At 40.0% G+C, this 21681-nt stretch overlaps 1 protein-coding gene across 1 annotated transcript in view; it reads right to left on the reverse strand.

Moving 5' to 3' along the window:
- Window positions 1–1772: 1772 nt before the first annotated feature.
- Window positions 1773–21681, reverse strand: part of Pdhx (pyruvate dehydrogenase complex, component X) — a 52459-nt gene continuing 32550 nt past the window's right edge. Inside the window, exons 6-11 of the mRNA NM_175094.5 lie at window positions 15933–16107; window positions 13881–14028; window positions 10996–11054; window positions 8994–9152; window positions 4883–4947; window positions 1773–2987 (exon numbers count right to left, since the gene is read on the reverse strand). Coding sequence (NP_780303.1) covers window positions 2729–2987; window positions 4883–4947; window positions 8994–9152; window positions 10996–11054; window positions 13881–14028; window positions 15933–16107 — 865 coding nt within the window. The 3' untranslated portion in view covers window positions 1773–2728. The remainder of the gene's footprint in view (window positions 2988–4882; window positions 4948–8993; window positions 9153–10995; window positions 11055–13880; window positions 14029–15932; window positions 16108–21681) is intronic.

Raw genomic sequence — 21681 nt, forward strand, 5'->3', positions numbered from 1 at the left:
ATTTGGATGACAATATATTAACTCATAGCACCACCTACCTTTCAAAGTAGGGAAACAAGGCTTCTTTTCCAGAACTTATGTTTTGCTTAAACAATTACTGGTAAAGGTAGGTTCAGAGTGCAAATAAGTAAAAAACAAAAGAAAAAGAAAAAGTTCCATTCGATATTATGTGAACACTCTTAACAGTATTTATAAATTACTTGGCAATGTTTCATTCAAGTCTGGTCAGCAGCACCCAGACATTTTTAATGTGACAGAAAATAGTGGACAAACTCATTTTTAGCTACTAAGTAGGAAGTGTAGTTAAAGAAACCAGCCCATTCTGACTAACAGAGGTAACTGTTCATTAATACTTCCATGACTAATGGTTAAACACTAAGATGAATGATGCTTTTCCCTCATAATTCATGCTTAGGTTGTTTTCCTTGTCTCAGTATATTTGCCTGTTATAAACAGAGTGTGGTGGTGGACAGTCTTGCTGATGCACACATGGCTCACACCATGTATCCACACTCCTTCAAATCAAGATCATTCCTTGACCTCATGCTGCAATAGGATTATTTCCATAAATGACAATTTGCTTACAGGAATCTAATTGCTAGAGATGCTAGAGGAATTATTTTTGATCAAACGGGGAAAGCTTCTACACTGCTTATTAACTATCACAGAAACCATGAGAGGGAGGCAACTAGGTTTGTGTTGCCCACGAACTGAAATAAATGGCTTCAGATAAACAGTGCCTCTGTCCAAGCTGGATGGGGACCAACCTCCTTTGTAGCTACAGGAAATGGAGGCATTATTGCTAGTGATACCGGCCCACAGAAGACAGAGCGCAAGCAAAGAGCTACTTATGGCTGTCTCATGTTCAAGTCCTCAGATGTCAAAATTAGAAAAGGGGGCTGAGGAGAGGGTTCAGTGGGTAAAAGCACTCGTCATGCAAACCTAACACCCTGAAAGACAGACACCATGACCCTACCTGTTCTTACAGGCAGATGGAGGCAGAGACAAGACAATTACCAGGAGCTAGCCTGGTGTACACAGCAGTGAGCAAGAGATCATACATCAAACAAGGTGGAAAGCAAGAATCCAAGGTTGTTTTCTGCCTTACACACCTGGGAACATGTGTCTATATCCACATCCACACAACACACACTCACACAGTATTAAAAACATTTCAGCCACACTGAACTTGAAAGTAGTGCAAGTGTAAAAGCTATTTTGAAAACGGTGCTTGGTAATAATTTTAAGTTAATCTGACAAAAGTTTGAAGAGTCCATTTTAAAATGGCTTGTTAAAACCGAATAACTGAATTAAATATTTTTCTTAACAAGAGATATACTGGGGCACTAATTATTTCTGAAGGCTCCTTTGTTAGGGCTATAGTTCATCATGTCATACTCAATACAACTTGTACCATGGAGTCTTTTTTCTGGTGATTTATGTCAACTGACACTAAGGAGAAACTTTCTGCAACTGGTGAATTAAATTACCATTCATTACCATCTCATTTAAATATCGTTATCTTGCCAGAGCTGCCAACAGAAAGAAGCAGTTCTAATGTTACTGATAATGAGGGACAATTTGGCTCAGCTGATGGAGTAGATGAGCACTACTTCCCATCTGTTCTCCTTCCTAGGTCTCCTCTCTTGTGAAACAGGATCTCACTCTGTAGCTCTGGCTAGTCTTGAACTCATGGGAACCCTGCCTTAGTCTTCCAAGTACTAAGATTATAGGCGCAAACCACCATGGTGAGCTTGTTTGCCACTCTTCTATTTTGCATGTCATATCAAAGTAGACTAGAATTTTTTTATTTTCTTACATTTGACTGTACAATACAAACTTGATTACAATGCTTCAGCAAACAATACTGTATTTAAAACAATACAAATTTACAATGTATGCTAAGAGAATTTATTTCATTAGATTCCAACTGAGCATGAAAGCTCGCTGCTCAATTTGAGATCAACTGCAGCTTTTCCAGTAAAACACTCTCCCTGCCTCTGTGAGACAGGGCCTCACCGCGTAGCCCAGCTAGCCTCAAAGCGGGCCTCCTTTCTCAATCTCTCTCAAAGGCTGAGGTTATAGGTACAAACCCAGCTGCTCCCCCAACTTTATAAGGTCAGGTCTCTGAACAAACGACTCTTTAGTTTTTCTTCCTCTGTCTTCATTCCTATTGTATCCTTAGAGCTTCACAGTGTCAAAGTTAAAAGACTGGAAATATATCTAGCTAAGACACCTGGCTTTATATACACAAAAGTTTAATAATGTTGTCACAACCCCTAATAAAATGTACTTATATACTAATCCAGAGCAAACTAACTGTACATATTAAATTGTTCAAGTATATCAAGAGCTTATAAAAAATGAGAGGCCCCAATATAGACAGACATCTCTTTGAAGCCCAGTTATAACGTCAATATGATTAAGGGACAGTTCTATATATTTTTTTAATTTTACAATATCATACATTCACAATTATTCCAAAATTTCAAATGAACCAAACATAGGATGTAGTTTACATTAGTTTAATGCCTTCTGTACAGCACCAGAGGTTAAAAGTGGATCTGACCAACCAAATGTTCTTTATTAGTCCGTTTGTCATCACACATTTCTACAGTACATGTACAGGGGAGAGGAAGACAGCTCAGGTCAAAGCTTTCGCCTTAAATAAATACGCACTTCATCTACTCCATACTGAACACCCAATCAAGCGCCTGGTCTCTGAAGGCTACCCAAGTCGCATGGGATTCTCTAGGTTTGCTTTGAAAGTTTCAAGAAACCTGGTAGCTAGTTCATCATCAACCACTCGGCTGTCACTTGACATTGTGACCGTTATAAGCTGGTGCTGCTGCAGTTGAGGGTTCCCCTCTTCATCCTCCGTCAGCTTCAGCACGGGGCGGAATCTCCCAACGGCCAAGATACAGGCCTGAGGCGGGTTAATCACTGCAGCGAACTCATCGATGCCAAACATCCCCAAGTTGGAAATACTAGAGGGGAGAGAAAAACACTGCTGAAGGCGGCGTGGTCCGAATTAGGTATACGGACTTTATTACTGAACCTTATGCTATGCCACTCAAAGGCCAAAGAACATGTCTGTCAGCACACATACATATATAAATATCCTAACTATTATCAAACAGGGAGTACTCAACTGGAGGTCCTCGTCAGTGACATATGGCCAGAAAGGAAATGGAAGGCGTGACTAGTGAGGACAGAAATGCAGCTCTTAGGGTTTACAGATGAACTCATGATGAAATACTACTGTTCTGCACAGAAACTCAGTAAGTGAACTTATGTTGCCAGGTAAAAGGTTAAGATAATTATATTTTATTTATTAACATTTAACTATGAAACCTGAAAATAGTATCATTTAGCATAATGCCAAAAGACAGATACTAGGTAGGAGAATTAAAGAAAATCTATGACTGCTATGAAGGTATAAAACAAATGAAAGAAGCCGAAGCCCTCAGAAACATTTAACAACAGCCGAGTTGCCAAACTGAATGCAGAATCCCAATCAAAATCTAAGTGAAGCATAAGCTGTGTGTCTCTGTGTGAAAACAAGTGGACTCTACAATTTGTTGCACTATGTGGAGCCAGAAAAGCTAATCCTGAGTGTGAACAAAGCTGGAAGGGCTCCTTACAAACATCTGACAGCTGGGTTTCAGTGCTCACTGAGCAAGGGCCAGACACAATGTAAACCTTGGCACGGAAGCTGAGTGAGACAGCCATGTCACCTTCCCCTTGCTATGGGGAGAAACCTTCCAGTACTGTCCTGGGCTGATTTCATGGTTTTTATGGGAAGGAAAGATCCAGGATTTCTAATTACAGCACATGGCAACCTATTTTAGAAAAAGAGAACGGCACTGCCTCCCATGACAACCCCGAAGAGCTTCACAGGAGAGGCCAGAGCTCCTGACAGAGGACAGATATCACCAACCAGGAGGAAAAACTCAGGCACAAAGAAATTCATTTGCAGAGTTTCTGTCCATTAAAACATCAGCAGGCGAGCAGAGGCAAAGACGAGGGGTCGGGACCACCTGTATCCGCATCCTAAAGGGGTTGCGCATCTGAACATGCTACTAAGGCTTACACACTGGCTTCACAGAGCAGATGCCAGACTTTAACAATGCCTTCATCTGATGAACTACCAGACAACCAGAAAACTGATAGACTAAAAAGGTGTCCAGCACTATTCCTTGGCATGCACCTAATCACAAAACCCCAAGTAAGGGTCAAATTTAAAGCCTACTATTAAAATGTCATCAAGAACACAGAACACTGGGACCCCATGCAATGACGAGAGAAGTGAAAATCAGTGCAACCATGTTGGAAAACTCTTTGGCAAAATCTGTCAAAGCTTTGAATCCAGGAATTCCACTTTTAGGACCGACCACACACCAAAAATAGGCCCCATAAGACAATGGCAAGCATGTGCGTGGTGCCATAATTTATAGCACCACTCCAGAAAGGACCATAATACCTACCCTATGGGGATTAAGACCAACATGGATATGTTAACAGAGATTATTTAGCATAATAATAAAATACTAGTAATAATAATACTAGTAATAATAATAATCACAAGAAAGGAAATGGCTATTTATTTATAAATAAATAAAAAATAAAGCTTAAGGATGTGGATGTCATTTTAGGATAGCTAAAAGCTAATAAAAAGAATGCTCATTTCAAAACCAATAGGCTCCTTTAGCTGTGCTAGGAAGGCCTAACTACTAAGAACAATCCTCTCTCATGTCCTGCTATCTAAATGAAGGGGTATGATCCTGAGGCTGTACTTAAAAATGTCTTCAACAAACACACGAGAAAAGGTTGACACGGACTACTTGCTTGATGCTTCGACAATTAAGAATTTAAATCTCACCTAAAAGATCCTCCTTGGTACTCCTCTGGCATCAATTTCCCATCCCGTGCTTTCTTCGACAGAACCTGAGGAAAGGACAGAGTACAGCAACACGACACAGTCATGTCAGAGTCAACTGGGTCACTGGAAGTACAGTACAGGGCACAACCTCGGCTGAAGCTCAGGGCAGGTGCTAGGTATGTAAACGGTCATCCAACTAATTACAGGAAGCTCGAGAACAGACGATCTAAGAAGTTAAGGCACTACAAAGTTCCCTGAAAAACTTTGGAGCCCTTGGTTGGCCATACACCAGTGCTGTGCAGTGGTTCCATGCCTTCTGCACAACACTGTATACTTTTCCCTATGAGGCTTAAAGGAGGTCAATCCGGTAGGTTCTGAAGAAATTACAGTATTGCATGTGTCTCATCAATTATAAGGATAACCATGCGTTTTAAATGAAGAAATAAATGTAACAGAAGACCTAGAGTTTGCTATTATATATAAATACAATTACATATATGGTAATATTAATATAATATATAATGTATATAGTAACTCTGTCTATAAAATACATATAAATGATGTCATGACAATGTTTTGCAGATTTGATTTTGGCTGTGACTTGCCTTTAACCCAACAATGACGTATTTGGGATTACTAAGGGTCAAGAAATGACTTAGCCAGGGGTCCACAGATTTTACCAGCAAGTTTTACTAAAAATACAAATTCTCTGAACAATTAGTGCATTCCAAGCACTCCTAGAATTGGATGCATGTCAATGAACAAGGAAGTTAGCATCAGACAGAACAAAGGACACAGAAATGAACTAGTTACTTGAGAGTGAGGCAACAAGGGCTACCCTGAGAACACAGGGTAGGGAAACGCATAAGCCATGGGAGATACCGAAGGCCTGTGAAGGTAGCGCTGGAACTGAGACAAAACACTGAGAAGGAGACAGCCACGCAAGGCTCCAGGAGAAACTGCATTGCCAGCATAAATCTTGGGCAAAGACCCAGGCCCCACTGCAAAACTGTTTCCTCTCTGGCCAGCCCGAGTATTAGTCTCCTCACAGCATGATCACTGGCTGCCTGAAGGCCAGATCTCACAATCCTGCAAGGCCTTTACTGCATCTTTGGTGGATGACTGGTAACTCAGTTAACTGTTCTTAACTTTGCCTCAGTCATCTTAATCCTGACCTACAAGATCTGTCTGCCACCAGAGCATCAGCTGCATAGCTCCATTCCTTTTCTTCTTTGTCCCCAATCAAGTCACTGTCACATGTGGGGTCTAACTGTTAACTCTTCAGCTATCCTCCACCTGTTCATTCCTTAAATATGGAATATGTGGTTTTGTTTGATGTTTTAGAAAACATGACTGATTTAGAGGAACGACCTCACTACTACCACAAACTACTCAGTGAGAACTGTAATGCTCAGCTGTTGAGAGCACAGGCTCTACTCTATAGAGTCCAGCTGACAGGGCTGAACAAGAGCTCTACCACTAAGCAGCACAGAAGCATACACAAATTACTTAAGTGTTTTCCTTATCAGTTTATCAATTCCATGAAATTATTATTTTGTCTTTGATAGGGTATCTTTAAAGAGGACTGAAAAGACCTAATATATATGATTGGCTTAATGCAAAAGCTAACACACAGGGCTAGCATCGTGGTGGTGATGTAGACGCTGTTAGTCCCAACACTTGGGAGGCAGAAGTAGGGAGATCTCAGTGAGCTTGAGGTCAGCCTGGCCTACAAATTAAATTCTAAGACATCCAGGACTACATAGACAGACCTCTTTCAAACAAAGAAACAAACAGCTGATACATTGGATGCCTGCTCGTGTTCATTACAGCCACTGTCGTTACTGTTATGCAAATGCCTTAAGAATTCTTTAACAAGTTCACAAAACATTCATTTAAGAGATAGACATATTAGTCTACATAGTCACAAAATGACTTTACTTCTAAAATTAAAATCACTCTAATGTTTTTCTGTTCAAACACTGTTCAAAGCATTTCACATTTGAATAAGACACAGTATAAAATCTCTGTGTACAAATTATAACAAATGGCCACTGTATAGGGACTTTCTTCTAAAATGGGGAAATTGCTTGCTTAGCTTTCCTGGAGAGAGAAAGTACAGAGGAGTAAGTATATTTACTACCAAAGAAGAGCAGCAAGCAGCTGATGCACCATGGCCACTGAGATTAAACACAGAACCCAGTTTATGCCTGGCACCCCAAAGACTCAGAGTGGCATGCTGGTCTGGGCTAGGGCAGCAGGACCCTGAGCTAGTGCTCAACAAACCCGAAAGGCTCCAGGAGGCTGCGGGGACTGCTTCCTCATCTCTTAAACCAAGGTTCTTTCACATGCAAGGTCCAGAGAATGCTAGCACTGCTATTTTAATGATGCCGTGTTACAACAGTAAGACCTGCTCAGAACCACTGAAACCTGTAATAGTTAAAAGCTAATGCACACCAAGATTAGAAAACCCTTGCTCTACAGATCAGTGACTTCCACCTAACATTTTAACACGGTTACCTCAACACTTAGTCTCCTTTCACCTTTGCAACACTGAAGCCCATGTTTCTCAATGGTGCTAAAAATCCTTGACATATAAAATTCATGAACTGTCCCTTGAACCTGTAGCTTCACTTTGTGGTGTTTCAGTTACCCTGTGGTCAACCCCAGGCTAACAATATTAAATGGAAAACTCTAGATATGAATAGTAAGTTTGAAATTACATGCTCTTCTGAATAGCCTGATGAGAGGACGCACTGCCTCCTGGTCCAGCTTTCTCATGCTGTACACACTTCCAACCCATAGACACAGAGCAACTCTCTCCAGCAGATCAACTCTCCCGGCATCACCACAGTGCTCACGCTCACCTAATCCCACTGTACTTAACTATGTTTCCAATGGGCAAGAGTAACGATGCTGGCAGTTTTACTACACTGCAGTGTAGTACTGTTCTACTTTATTGTTATGTTAAACTTGTAATGTGCCTGATTCATAAACTGAGCTCTGCACAGGTCTGTATGTACAGGGAAAAGTACATACAGAGTTTTTTCCGGCTTGTTATCCCTTGTGGGCCAAAAGAAATGACTTATGTTAAATCCCAGAAAAACCAGATTATTTTAACTGACCTAATTAGTACAACTTTTCAATTAAGGAAAAACTGTTGCATTCTAATCTTTAAAGATATTAAAGTTTCAATATAAAGACTTTAGTGTGATACTTCTGCCAAAAAAATGGCCTTGGGAATTACAGTGGCTGTCAAAGTTGACTGGTACGCATCCCTACCTTGTAGTGTGGTTATGTGCTAGTGACAACAACAGAAGCCTTCGTACTGGAACTTCAAAAATTGCTTTTCAATAGATTCAGGAAACTTTTGGGAATGTTAATTACTTTCAGTGGTCTTAATTTACAACTTTAAAATCTACTTGAAATAACACCAGGATGGCTAGTCTTATGTCAGCATGACATACACACTAGAGTTAAGGTTAATTCAGACAATGCCTCTATAAGATCCAGCTGTAAGGCATTTTCCTAATCAGTTATTGATGGGGGAGGGGCAGCTCATTGTGAATGGTGCTGTCCCTGGGCTGGTGGTCCTAATTTCTATAAGAAAGCAGGTTGAGCAAGCCATGGGAAGCAAGCCAGTAAGCAGCACCCCTCCACGGTCTTTACACCATCTTCTGCCTCAAGGATCCTTTCCTGTTTGAACTCCTGTTCTTATTTTCTTCAACGATGAACAGTGCTGTGGAAGTGTAACCCAAATAAAATAAACCTTTTCCTCTCCAGCTTGCTTTTAGGTCATGGTGTTTGGTCACAGCAAATAGAAACTCTAACTAAGACAATTTTTAAGACTGAATTTTGGACTTTGGAAATTAAGCTTTTGCCCAGAACATGAATGAAGCTGACCTCTAATTTACATGCATATTAATTTTAGAATTTTAAAACATTAAATATTCTTACAGGTGCCTTGATAAAAACTGAAAACCTTAATAAGTACCTGAGATCACCCCCTCACCCTACACCTCACCCCACACACACACACGCACAGGCTCTCAAGCAGGAGCTAAGATGAAAGTACAGTTAACAGTTTGAAAGCAGTCTTCTGGACACATACCTTTACAGAGTCAGCGATCTCCTGAATGCCCTTAGCGGCTGCATCTTTTATGATTGGTGTAATTAAACCTTTATCTGTTGCCACAGCCACTGAAATGTCAACAGAGGGCAGCTGCTTTGGGCCTTCTCCATCCCAGGTGACATTAACCCCAGGCATTTGCTGTAAGCAGGAAAAGACATGCTATGAAGGAAGCAGCCTGAGACCATAGTCAGAGAAATATGACTTACACTATTGTTGATGTGAATACAGCTACAGAAAAGGAAATACATAAAACTTTGGTTTGGGAAAAAAAATGAACATTGATTACTGTTCATATTTGGGAAGAACAAACACTGTTCAGCAGTACGCATGACTAAGAAAATCCTGACGGTATACATGTTTTGAACTACATGAACTTCAATAGGAACTTGAAGGGGACAGTGTAGCAGAAAACAGTAGTGACACTCAACCACTTTCCTTTGGCATGAAAACTCAACTTTGTTAGCACAACTCTGAAATACATATTAACAAGCCCTCAGTAAATGAGCCTTCTATTTAAAATCAATTTCCCAAGCATCACAAACAGGAGATAGACATTACACACACAGGTACAGACTTAGAGAGAGAACTACCCTGAAGAACAAAAAGAACATTCAAAATGGCTAACTGCCTAGATGGTGTGTATTGATGTTGCCAAATATCACAGGGCAAATCTGGGGCTGAACACAGAAACCAAAAGCCAATTCATCTTCTCAGAAATTCTGTGCTTTCTGCGGAGTAAGACCAAGAGTCCAGGGACGTCACTTAACAATGGGAAGCACAGCCTGATTCTGTTTTGCCTCTCTCATGTCACTTCTGCACTATGAGGGTGACATTTTCACTCTATCTAGATTATTTTATTCTTTTATCTCAGAATCAGCCAGTTATTATTATAATTTCTCTGTAACTGTTCATTCACAACAATGCCACAATGTTAAAAGATCCTCAACAGATCCCAAATTCTTCAATACAAAGAACAGGGGGCTAGAGGAGTGCCAGGTTGAAAGCATGCACTAGTCTTGTAGAGGATCAATGCTTGATTCCCAGCATCTGCATCAGGCACCTCGAAGCTGCCTGAAGCCCTCTTCTCGAGTGCAGGAGCATGTTCGAGTGCACACAAACGCGCACGCGCACATGCACACGTGTACAAGCCCATATATAAAACACACCAAACCCCCAACAAGGAAGACTATTTTGGAATGACATTTAATCAATGAATACATAATGAAGACCCACGGAAAATGATCTAAGTTGGATTCAAAACAATATTCAAACTCTTAACCCTTTTAAGGAATTATTAAAATGAATTCCACACTCAAGTTTTCTAACCACGCAGACCTAAGGAAAGGAAGAAACATATAATAGCTGAGTGGGGAAAACAAGCTGGTAACGATACAAGCAAGGTGGCGCTTAGAGCATCTCAGGCAACATCAACATGGACAACCACAGCAGCCAGAGGCTCTGGGCTTAGATAATTGGGAAACTGCATGAGAGGAGCAACTTTCTGGGAGCTAGATGTTTTAAAAATGAAGAGAAGACTGCAAATTCAGGCACAAAGCAGTATCTACAAAGTAAAGGAGAAAGCACCAAAATCAACTAGATCCAGTTATTTTACTAGGAAACTGCAAACCTCTATTAATTACTTAAAGTGTGGATGGATAAAGATAAAGAGAAGAGAGCCAGAATTCACTTTGACCAGGCCCTGGGTAACTGTGAAGCAGCAGTATAGGTGATGCGGGCTTCTGCTGACCACCCCTCATCTCCAGTGCTGGCTGGCCCTTCTCCGAGGACAAGGGATCAAACAGTGTGGACTGTACAGATGCTCTTCATTCTGCTACAATTACTTTGGGAACTCTTTTGATTCTCAGTTTCCTTACCTGTAAAGCAACTAAACTAAATAATACAATATTTTAGCAACAAAAGTATACACATTTTAAGCCAAGAGACACTTAAAAGCCACAATTATTTTGGTTTGGCCACTTACTTTAAGAGTAACAGCTGCTGCTCTGATGATAAAGTCATTTACTGAGACTTTAATGTCATCTGAAAGAAGAATAAGTTATTAATTAATTATTAATATTAAAACCAGTATTTGTAATACTTTAACACTGGCCCTTGTGATATCAAACTGGTAGAGTATGGAAAAGTCTGGCACACAGTGATGAAAAACAAGTCTGTTTGCTTTGTGAAACACATTTCCTTGCTTAGCAAAACATGGATTGCATGAAGTGCTACACACGGGGCTAAGGGAGAGCACACCGTTTACTTGTAGGGTGGAGTACAGTCTACAGGTAACCTGTGCTTACCATGCTCAGGCCTTGCATTCAGTTTTCAGGATTCGTCCATCAGAACGTTCACTTCTAAGCCCTGATTAGCATTTTGTGAAGGCATTCAGCAAGCGTGCACATGAGCTGGGAGAGCACAGCACCACTATGACTGAATAGAAGTCCCAACTACCATGGCTCTAAAGGGCAAACAGTCTCTGTACTCGTGTGCCGGTCAGTCTTCTTCATTTTCAAATGGCTCTGTTCTGTGCACATTTTATAATACATTGATAATATTAGAAGAGTAGAGTATGTAAATATATCAAATAGATGATTGTGTTTGTAAAGAGTGCTTAAATTTCCCCTTTATCTAACAGAGTGTATGACAAAAAGAATTTAAGACAAGCACCTTTAAATATAAAACAGGGTCACTAAATGGGAGCTCCTTTTTAGCTCAGTGCCACAGCAGCCGTATGCCAGCCTCTGGCAGCACTCAAGTCCATCACCTTACCTAAAAGCCTGTTCTCTTCGTACTGCAGCCTGAAGACGGCCCCTGCCCTTCCTCACTTTCTTCCTTTCCACACTTACATTCACTGGCTTTCTTGGTTGCCCAGACTCATCCAGTTTTCTTCTCCTGTCTACTCATTTACTGTTGGCCCCCTCTCTCCATGTCCCTGCAACCCAGACGGGAACTTGAAGACTGGTGATTCTGATGCCATCTAGAAGACGGTTACCATACCTCCAAAATTGTATTTCTAACCTTACATACTCAGAGCTTCGGGACCATACATTCAGCTGCATACATAAGATGCTCTCTACCTCCAAAGCAAGACCTCTCAAATCTAATGTATGCAAAGGTCACTTCATCTCAAGTACTTTTTAAATAAAAATCCCTTACTATGGGAAATTTCAAGTCCTAGTAGTAGTAATTAACACATACATAATTAAAAACTGAATATGGTAATGTACACCTGGAGAGCAGGGATAGGATGATCATGAGTTTCTGTGGGCTACACAGACAGAACTTACCAGAACATCCAACCAATCAGCTAACCAGCCAACTAAACAATCAACTAAACCCCAAGTATCAATTAAAATCCCAGACATAAAGAGTTTCACTCTTAAACTCTATCAACATTAAAGAGAGAACCCTATTGTACTAAACATTCTATAGCATATAGGAGTAAGACACATTTCCTAACTAACTCTTCTACTAGAACTGAAGACAAACACCGGGAACACGAATGAACTCAAAGAAAGATAGCAGAAGGGGAGTATCTCTTATGGGTACCCATGCAATTATACATAGTTCAGACCTGCCTGGGACTTGGAATCCTCTGTCTCAACCTCCTGAGTCCACTAACACTCAGCCAATATGAAGACTCTTAATGAAATGTTAATAAAACCAAACTACATGAAAAAGCTTTGTATGAGGATTATCAGGTTGATTGAACAATTGATATCCAACTAATGTAATTTGTCATTTTAACCAAGATGAAAACAAACAAGTTTGTGAAAAAATTCAGCATCTACTCATGCTTAAAATTCTCAGAATCAGAGAATGGGAGTTTCCTCAACCTGAAAAAGATCTATAAAAACTTCCTGTACATGCTACAGACTGAATGCTCCCTACCCAACACACAGAGCACACAGGAACACACCTCTGGTTCTATAGCCAGTGCAATAAGGCAAGAAACAGCAAAAGGATGGCTAAGGTTGAAATAAAATCTTCATGCTAAAAAATCCATACCTATCTGAGACTTTCTTTTGAAATATGTTTAGAGAGACAATTTAATAATCTGAAAATGTGTTATGAATACACAATTAAAAAGTGCGTAAAGAAGAATGTTATTCAAGTACCATCTAAGACATACAATCTATGCACTCTTTAATCAGTTAAGAACTTTTTTCCTCCTACTTTGATTAATCTTCTATAGCCTATTTTAAGGAAGCTTTGACACATCAAATTTTTATGTAGACAGTATACTATTAATGTTCATAGTTAAGAGTTTTGTTAAGACCTTTGCTTGTCCAGCTAGTACTATCATAAGCTATTCAAGATCAGCATTTAGCCTGAGCAAGTCATTCATCTGTCCTTATCAAAACCACCAACCAACCAGCCAACCAGCCAACCAGCCAACCAGCCAACCAACCAACCAACCAACTAACTAACCAACCAACCAACCAGCCAGCCAGAAAACCCAAGCTAAGGGAGAAAAAAAATGTACAGGCTACTTTTACTTAGGAAAGCAATCACCGGGCAGTGTGTGACCCCACAAGACTATTGGCAGGCTCCGTGTGTGGCAGAGTGGATGAACATGAACTGAATGACCAGGTGGAAAAACGCAGAGATGTTTCAATGAGAGCAAGGAAGAACAGAAATCCTTATTGTATATAAAGTAGTAAACCGTGATTAACTCAATGTTATATATCCAATCTATTTCATGTAGGGAAAAACCATTCTCTCCCCTGTGCTAGAACAAGCCAGAGTGGAGCACAGTCAGGTTATGAAATGAGATTAAAGGCTACACGAGGTGCATTTACAATGAAGTTCATGATCATCAGATTAGCATGCACTCTGCAGTAGTAACTCGACTTTACTGACCTTTGACCAGATCTCGTCTAACCTTTAGAACTGCGCCAAGGTCACAGTCAGCAGTAGCATAGGCATGAGGCACAGTACTTTTTGATTCAGTTAACCTCTTAGCGATAACTCTTCGAATATTGCTAGCAGGAATTTCGGTGAATGTACCCTGCTCAAAAAGAAAAAAAAAAAAAAGGAAGGAGGCAATTTTTGCATTAAAACGTAAAACATAAATGGAAAAATATGTAAAACCGACCTATCTGAAATTCAGTCTAAGAGACCTAGTAATTACATAAAAGATTAAGAAAAGTACGATTAAAATTCTTTATGCAAAGGGAGAATATAAGAAGTCTAAGTATTTGGCTGAGTTTATACAACTATAGAAAAAAAATAGCAAAATTTAAATTTCAGTTCTGAATGAGACATTTTGTGTTATCCTGCTTAAGGTAGCTAAAAGGAAACCAGCCTATCATCACTGTATACATATATACTATGTGTACCCACACATACACAGGCGTGTTGAGTATGGGAGGAACATATTACTATGTACATATGTAAAATGCATATATGCTCATGTGTGTTTAGGCAACATATTACATAAGGGATAGCTGGTCAATGACCATGCATTTCTGTGATTTAAAAATAATCATGAGTATCTTACTTCCTAGGAATTCAAAGTATAAATGAGATAAGAAAAATCTTCCTGTGATTTTAATATAAGTTTTCTGTAAAGGCATGGGCATCCAATTACACTTATTCCTGTTCTCATCTTTTATTCTAAGGATAAGAAAAAACCTATAATTTATTTTTTCTTTTACAAATGATATTTGAAGAACACTTCTGTTAGCAAAATGTTCTGATTGCATGGAGCACATGCTCTGTATACTCTGTGAGCATTTGAAAGATTTATCTCCCTCCTACTTTGATTAATCCTCTATAGCCTATTTTAAGGAAGCTTTGACACACCAAATTTTTATGTAGACAGTATACTATTAATGTTCATTAGAAATGCTGCATGTAGCCGGGCTTGGTGGCGCACGTCTTTAATTCCAGCACTTAGGAGACAGAGGCAGGCGGATTTCTGAGTTCGAGGCCAGCCTGGTCTACAAAGTGAGTTCCAGGACAGCCAGGTCTATACAGAGAAACCCTGCCTTGAAAAACAAAACAAAACAAAACAGAAATGCTGCATGCGAACCTCTTAGTTCTCAGTCCTTTCCAATCATGATAATGAACAATCTTCTTTACTAATGGAAGCAGTGTGTGTTTATTTCCCTTATTTTAAAGACACAGAAGAAAAATGGGTTAAACAGAAGAACAAAACAGCTGGAACATGGCTGTCTCTGAGGAAGAAAGGTATCGTGTTGTATGGTTAAGTTCTAAATAGCTCTTAACTCCTTTAACAAAAAACAAATATACCCATAAAAAGGGGCTATGAATTATTCAAACATGCAAGGAGAAGTGCCGTGACTCGAGCATATATACATGTGGTAAAGTGAAGCCAAATCACACTCCTGTGAAATCTATAAGAATACCAGTTAGGGGCACTCCCTATATTTACAGCTTTAAGCTCTGGTTAACATGGATTAAAAAGTGCTTATAAAGCGCATGGTACTTGCTTTTATTTCCTTCCTCACATATCTATACTGTCCTAGTCAGGGTTTCTATTCCTGCACAAACATCATGACCAAGAAGCAAGTTGGGGAGGAAAGGGTTTATTCAGCTTATACTTCCATATTGCTGTTCATAACCAAAGGAAGTCAGGACTGGAACTCAAGCAGGTCAGGAAGCAGGAGCTGATGCAGAAGCCATGGAGGGATGTTCCTTACTGGCTTGCTTCCACTGGCTTGCTCAGCCTGCTCTCTTATAGAACCCAAGACTTCCAGGCCAGAGATTGCACCACCCACAAGGGGCCTTTCCCCCTTGATCACTAATTGAGAAAATGCCTTAGAGTTGGATCTCATGGAGGCATTTCCCCAACTGAAGCTCCTTTCTCTGTGATAACTCCAGCTGTGTCTAGTTGACACAAGACTAGCCAGTACATAGACAGTAACAGTCTTACTGAGCCGACCTTACCGCTGCATTCGGTTGCCCAGGAATGGATACTGGTGGGGTCATTGGCCGAGGATAGGATGGCCCGGCTGTAGCCTGAGGAGGCACAGATGCTGAGAGAGAGGGTGGAGGAGCTGAGGCTGGTCTGGATTCAGTAATCTTGCCCATCTGTTTCAGCTCGACTAACTTGAGTGCATCTCTGGAAATGAAAGGAAACTGGGTAACCATGCAGCAACAAGTAAAGTAATACAGACAGTCTCAGAAATGATGCTGAGGTGTGAGGAAGAGAAACACTCAAGCAAAGACTACAAAATCTAAGCAAGTCTTTCCCCTAGATGGCCTTCTGATTCTTATTAGGTATCTGATGGCCATTCAAAAATTTTCAAAACCCAATTAAGAATTTGAATTTCTAATAATTAGAACCTATTGGGCATATTTAAGATGACAATTTTCTCTATGAGAAAAAACCCCTCTTACTTAGTATCTTATGTTAATATAAGAAGCAGAATTCTATGATAGGCCTAATCTATTTGATCCATATAACACCTCAGTATCAAGTAAAGATAGTGATTTTTATTAAAAAGTAAACTTGTCTTATTGGGAGACAAGTGTCATTAGCTAGATGGATAATGTAGTAATTGGAACATTTTACTGTATGTTTACCAAGTAATTTTCACATGGCATTCAGAGAGTGTCAAGCTCGTAATCCCTATGGCTTTCATTGGAATATTTCCCAAATTATTATCATTTAGAATGAAAAATAAACTATTTACAGACCTGTCTTTGGTACTACTTTGTAAAACAAAGGTGCATTTGTTTACAAAGGGATAAAACTAAGACTCTAAGATATGTCAAGTCCTCACTTCTGCTTCATAGGTTATCTATCAACTTTACTTAGCCTAGAGTCATCTGAGAAGGGAGTCTTTAAGTACTGTCCAGGTTGGATTGGCCAATGGGCATGTTTACGGGCTACTGTCTTGATTGTTAATTGATTGACATAGGAGCGCCCAGCCCACTGTAGTGGCACCTTTCCTGTACAGGTGTTTCTGAACATGTGTTCTTGGAATATTTTAGAAAACAAACTGACAAAACAATAGAAATGTTACAAGAGTCTGGATTCCCAATGCTGAAGAGGAGGGGAGAGAAGAAAAGAGCCTACCAAATGTCATGTGTTAATAACTCACATCATCCAGGTAGAAGAGGTGTTACTATTACTCCTAAGTTAGACACACATGGACTCAAAAAAGTTAAGCTCAGTATCTAAGTCCGTCTTAAGCACTCACTGCACTCCAGGTGCCAAGAGAAAACATTACACACCACTCTAGGAGTCACCCATCAGTCACACAAACTAGAGTGATGGGATTTCATCTTTAAAAAGGAATACAGCAAAGTAATGAGCTAGAGAGCAATGAGTGAGAAGACAGAACAGCTGGGGGAGGCCTGGGCATTTGGGCATTACACAGAATGGTGTGGAGGGCAAGTCAAAGGGCTGGGAGAAAGGTCTATCTAGGTAGAAAACATATAACTTCCAAGATGAGGTTTCTAAGAAAAAGAAGGCCAGAATAGAAGTGTAGTGAGCAGGGTGGAGAGGCAGGCAGCTGAGTACAGCCAGGGCTAAGAACACTGGGGTACACTGAGGTTCAGAGCTGGTTGCAAAGTCTGTGCTTTCTACCTTTCTAGTAGCTGTGCACATGCTATGCAAATCAAATAAAGTGAAAGCAACTTTCTCCTAAGAACAGACTAGCTAAGGATTAATGCACGATGAGCAGAATGCTGGGACTCAACAAGGAACGGGATATGCCTAACCTACAGCTCCTGTGGGCCTTCTGACAAGGGCCCTTTACTCACCATACAAAAAGTCACAGAATAGCTGGAGGCAGTATTGCTTCTCAAAGGGTGGGCTTCAGGCTGGAGATGGTGACAGAGTGGCTGAGGGAGTGAAGGGGACATGTGTCCCAGGGAATGATTGGTGGACCTTTAAGGCTTTTAATCAGCTTACTTCTACTTGAAAATCAATTTTTACCTATAATATTTATAACCCAAACCTAAATTATGATTTTATATTTCTGTATCAAGGTCGATGACAGCTGACACAATTCCTGGAGACTTCTGTTCTGAGCCCAAAGGCCAGCTAGATGAAAATGTTAGCACTGATAGAAAATAAGACCTACTGCCTCAGAACAATGCCTTCAAAAAGGAAATTTCCCCTTCTAGGGCACTTATAAGTTATAGCCCAACATTATAGTCCCTTCCCATTTCATGTGAGGTAATTAGATACTTATCTAGCAAAGTGTATTATCAGCAAATACCAAATACATTTCCTTACAGAGATTTCTCACTTACTCAGTCATCTGATCAAAACAGAGATAATAAAAACCTAAATGGCTAGTATCTGTACTCACTGATCTACAAGGTAAGGTGCTGACATTAAGTAGACATAACCACACCTCCCTGTTTGCATGACTGCTTTGTCAAAAAAAGATGTGATTTGGTTTTATGCATGAAGTAAATAAGATTATTGGGCAAACCAAACCTTGGTGAGGAAAAAAAGTGATGAGAAGCCATTATTCATAAAAAACCAAGTAGAAAATAATTTTAACTATTGATTTTGAATGAACTATCATTATTGATTTTACTATTATATAGCCTATGAAGTGTAAATGTTAAGTGTTGTTTAATAACAGCCAACAATTTAGCTATAGTGCAGAGATGATTTTAATGATTTCTGCCCATTACATAATTAGATTACACTGCAAGCACTGCTGGGCACTAAGAATGCTAACACGCAGGAGAAAAACAAATGAACCGTGTTCTGGTACAAAAGCAAAGGGTGCTTGAGAAATTAGGTCAAGGAGAACCTTTCTGGGCCTCAGAAGGCAGATCACCCCAGTGCTCACAACCTAATTCTGAAGACTACTACCTAAGCCAGACAGCTACCTAAGATGCCAAGTTCTGATGCTGTGGTCGGCACGAGCAAAAACATTAAGTACAACTCTGATTTAATAATTAGATATAGCAAAGATAGTAAGGCTGATGGCAAAGACTCCTACTGTGCTAACGAGCCTCTGTCTGTGGCCTGGCACTTGTCACTCGGGCAGGCTAACTCACGACTGTCCTGTACAGCATGCACCTGGAGCACTACCTTTGTTTTAACATGAAATCTGAACACCAGCTCTGAGTCTGTGCTCGTCCCCAGAAACCCAATGGCTCGAGGTGCTGCTCTTGGATCAGAACAGCTATCACATCACCCACCTGCATTCTGAGTTGACAAAAGCAGAAAGAAGATGGCACTCATCATTTCCAGAGCATGTTGCTAAGGCACACTGGGAGAGGCTTAAGTCAAAGTCTCGGGTTCTACAACTGTTTTAGAAGAGGGCATCTGTGGAAGCCACTGAGGCAATTCCTCTCTCCAAACTTCACCTTAATGTTAAACTTAACATACAAAAGCAAAACTTGATACATGCACTAAGGATCACTTTTTCTCATTAAGTCTTCTGGAATGGTAGAGAAAGCATAAAGACCAGGAAAAGAACTGGGAAACAGTGGGAGAAAGAAGGGGGGAGCATTATGAATGTAACTTGTAATGCTGTTTCCTTAAGGTATCAAGAGGATAACTCTATTACTGTAATTTTAAATATGTTCTTAACATATTTGTGCATGCATTCAACACAGTGGCACATGCATTTAGCAGGCAGGAGAAACACTGCAACACATTCAAAGCCAGAGTAGTCTATGTAGTGAGACTCTAATGGGTGGGGTGGGGTGGGGTGGGGGAAGCAGACAGTCACATGTCAGCCTTTGCTGTCCTACCAGTACCACTAAGCTGTTCTCCAAAGGGGCACTAGTAACTAAGTTCAAGAATCTTTCCTCAGACCCTCTGTTCCTTGACTTGTGGACCATTTCCCAACATCCTAACACAGAAATCAAGTCTCCTAAATGATGAGCTGCCACTGATCTCAATGACAATAATTGCTTCATGACCTATACAAACTCTCTCCTTCATCTTCATCACACAGGTCCTGATTCCCAGACAGCTCGGCAGTGTGAAAGAAAGCTGCAGACATCAGTTACTCTGCTATGGCAAACGCTTCCTCAAACTCCTTATTTGACCTTATTTGACTTCTGGAGCCAACACTTTCTATATCCAGACCAGGATCCCAGACACACACTCTAGATGTCTCTTGCGTGATTTTCAACCATGTTAAGGGCAGTATTCATTAGCTCCTACCTGTATTACTTTATGAGCCTTACCTCAACTGATCCCCTTACCTCAGAGGTCATTATCTGTTGTAATTTACACTGCATGGACTTGCCAAGCTAATCCCTCTCAGGTATAGCTATAATTATTTTGCATTTCTTCAAATCTTCAGTGGTTAATGAATTAAACAGAACATTTATCCTAGCCCTCAGATAACAGACAGGGCAAATCCATCTTATTATGAAGATAGTTGTTTTATTCCATTTTTACAGAGTTCACCTAAGGCACAGACTGGTAGGTGATTAAAAAGATATAAACCAGAGGGAAAAAAACAGCTTCCCAGGCCAGAGCCACCACTTTCTATCTGTTTGTTCTAGCTAACTCTCTAAAAGTTAGCCACTCTAGTCATTTAACCACACTTAGAGTCACACATTGCTATGAGGATCTCACATGTGGTTACAGGCCCATTTGATTGGTCTTTGTTGTACCTTTATTAGGCTAAATTCCACTAGAGAAAGGCCCATCTATTTTAATAGACTGTTGAGAGACCATTTTAAACAAATACAAAGATGTACCAATTTCTTGACTAGAAAGACTTGCCTACGTAAAGATGTCAGATCAGTTCTTACTGAGTTAATTCAATGCATCTCATTAATGACCATGTTCTCCGCCACCTGCAGACCGACACTAGAATTGATTACGATTTAAAGGAAGGATATACCAATAAAACTACTTTGTTGAAAAATAAACAAGAGAAATCTGCAATGCCTATCAGACTTTAAAGCATACTATAAAACTTATAATTTAAATGGTATTAACTCACAGGCAGATCAATGAAAGAGAATAGGAAATCCTTAAGAGAATTAACTGCAAATGGAAACTCCTCTGAATGAAGTAAGAAAAGTCTGAAGAGCTAAGAATTAAATTATTTTAAAAGTGCATCTCCATACCTGGGAAATGTATGTGACTGGTGATGATTTTATACAAGTTCAAGTACCTTTCCCTACCTGGTGCTCTAATTAAATTTAATTCTTAATAATGGTGCAATTATTCAGAAGACCCTTGCATTGAATATAACTTACACTAACAAAAGCAATTAAAAACCCACAAAAGAACAATGTGCCTTGTTTTAAATTTCTACACAGAATACGCTATTTAAAAATCCTTTCAGAAAAGGTAAGTGAAGAGACTGGGGATTACGCAAGCGCACATACTCTTTTTTTTTTTTTTTTTTTTTGGTTTGTTTGTTTGTTTTTTTTTAAATTAGATATTTTCTTTATTTACATTTCAAATGAAATCCTGAAAGTCCCCTATACCCCCAACCCACACCCTGCTCCCCAACCCTTCCACTCCCACTTCCTGGCCCTGGCATTCCCCTGTGTTGGGGCATATAATCTTCGCAAGTCCAAGGGCCTCTCCTCAAAGGATGGCCAACTAGGCCATCTTCTGCTACATATGTAACTAGAGGCATGAGCTCTGGGGGTACTGGTTAGTTCATATTGTTGTTCCTCCTATAGGGTTGCAGACCCCTTCAGCTCCTTGTATACTTTCTCTTGCTTCTCCATTGGAAGCCCT

The sequence above is a fragment of the Mus musculus genome, chromosome 2 (assembly GCF_000001635.26).
Source record: "Mus musculus strain C57BL/6J chromosome 2, GRCm38.p6 C57BL/6J".
NCBI classification, from domain to species: Eukaryota; Metazoa; Chordata; class Mammalia; order Rodentia; family Muridae; genus Mus; species Mus musculus.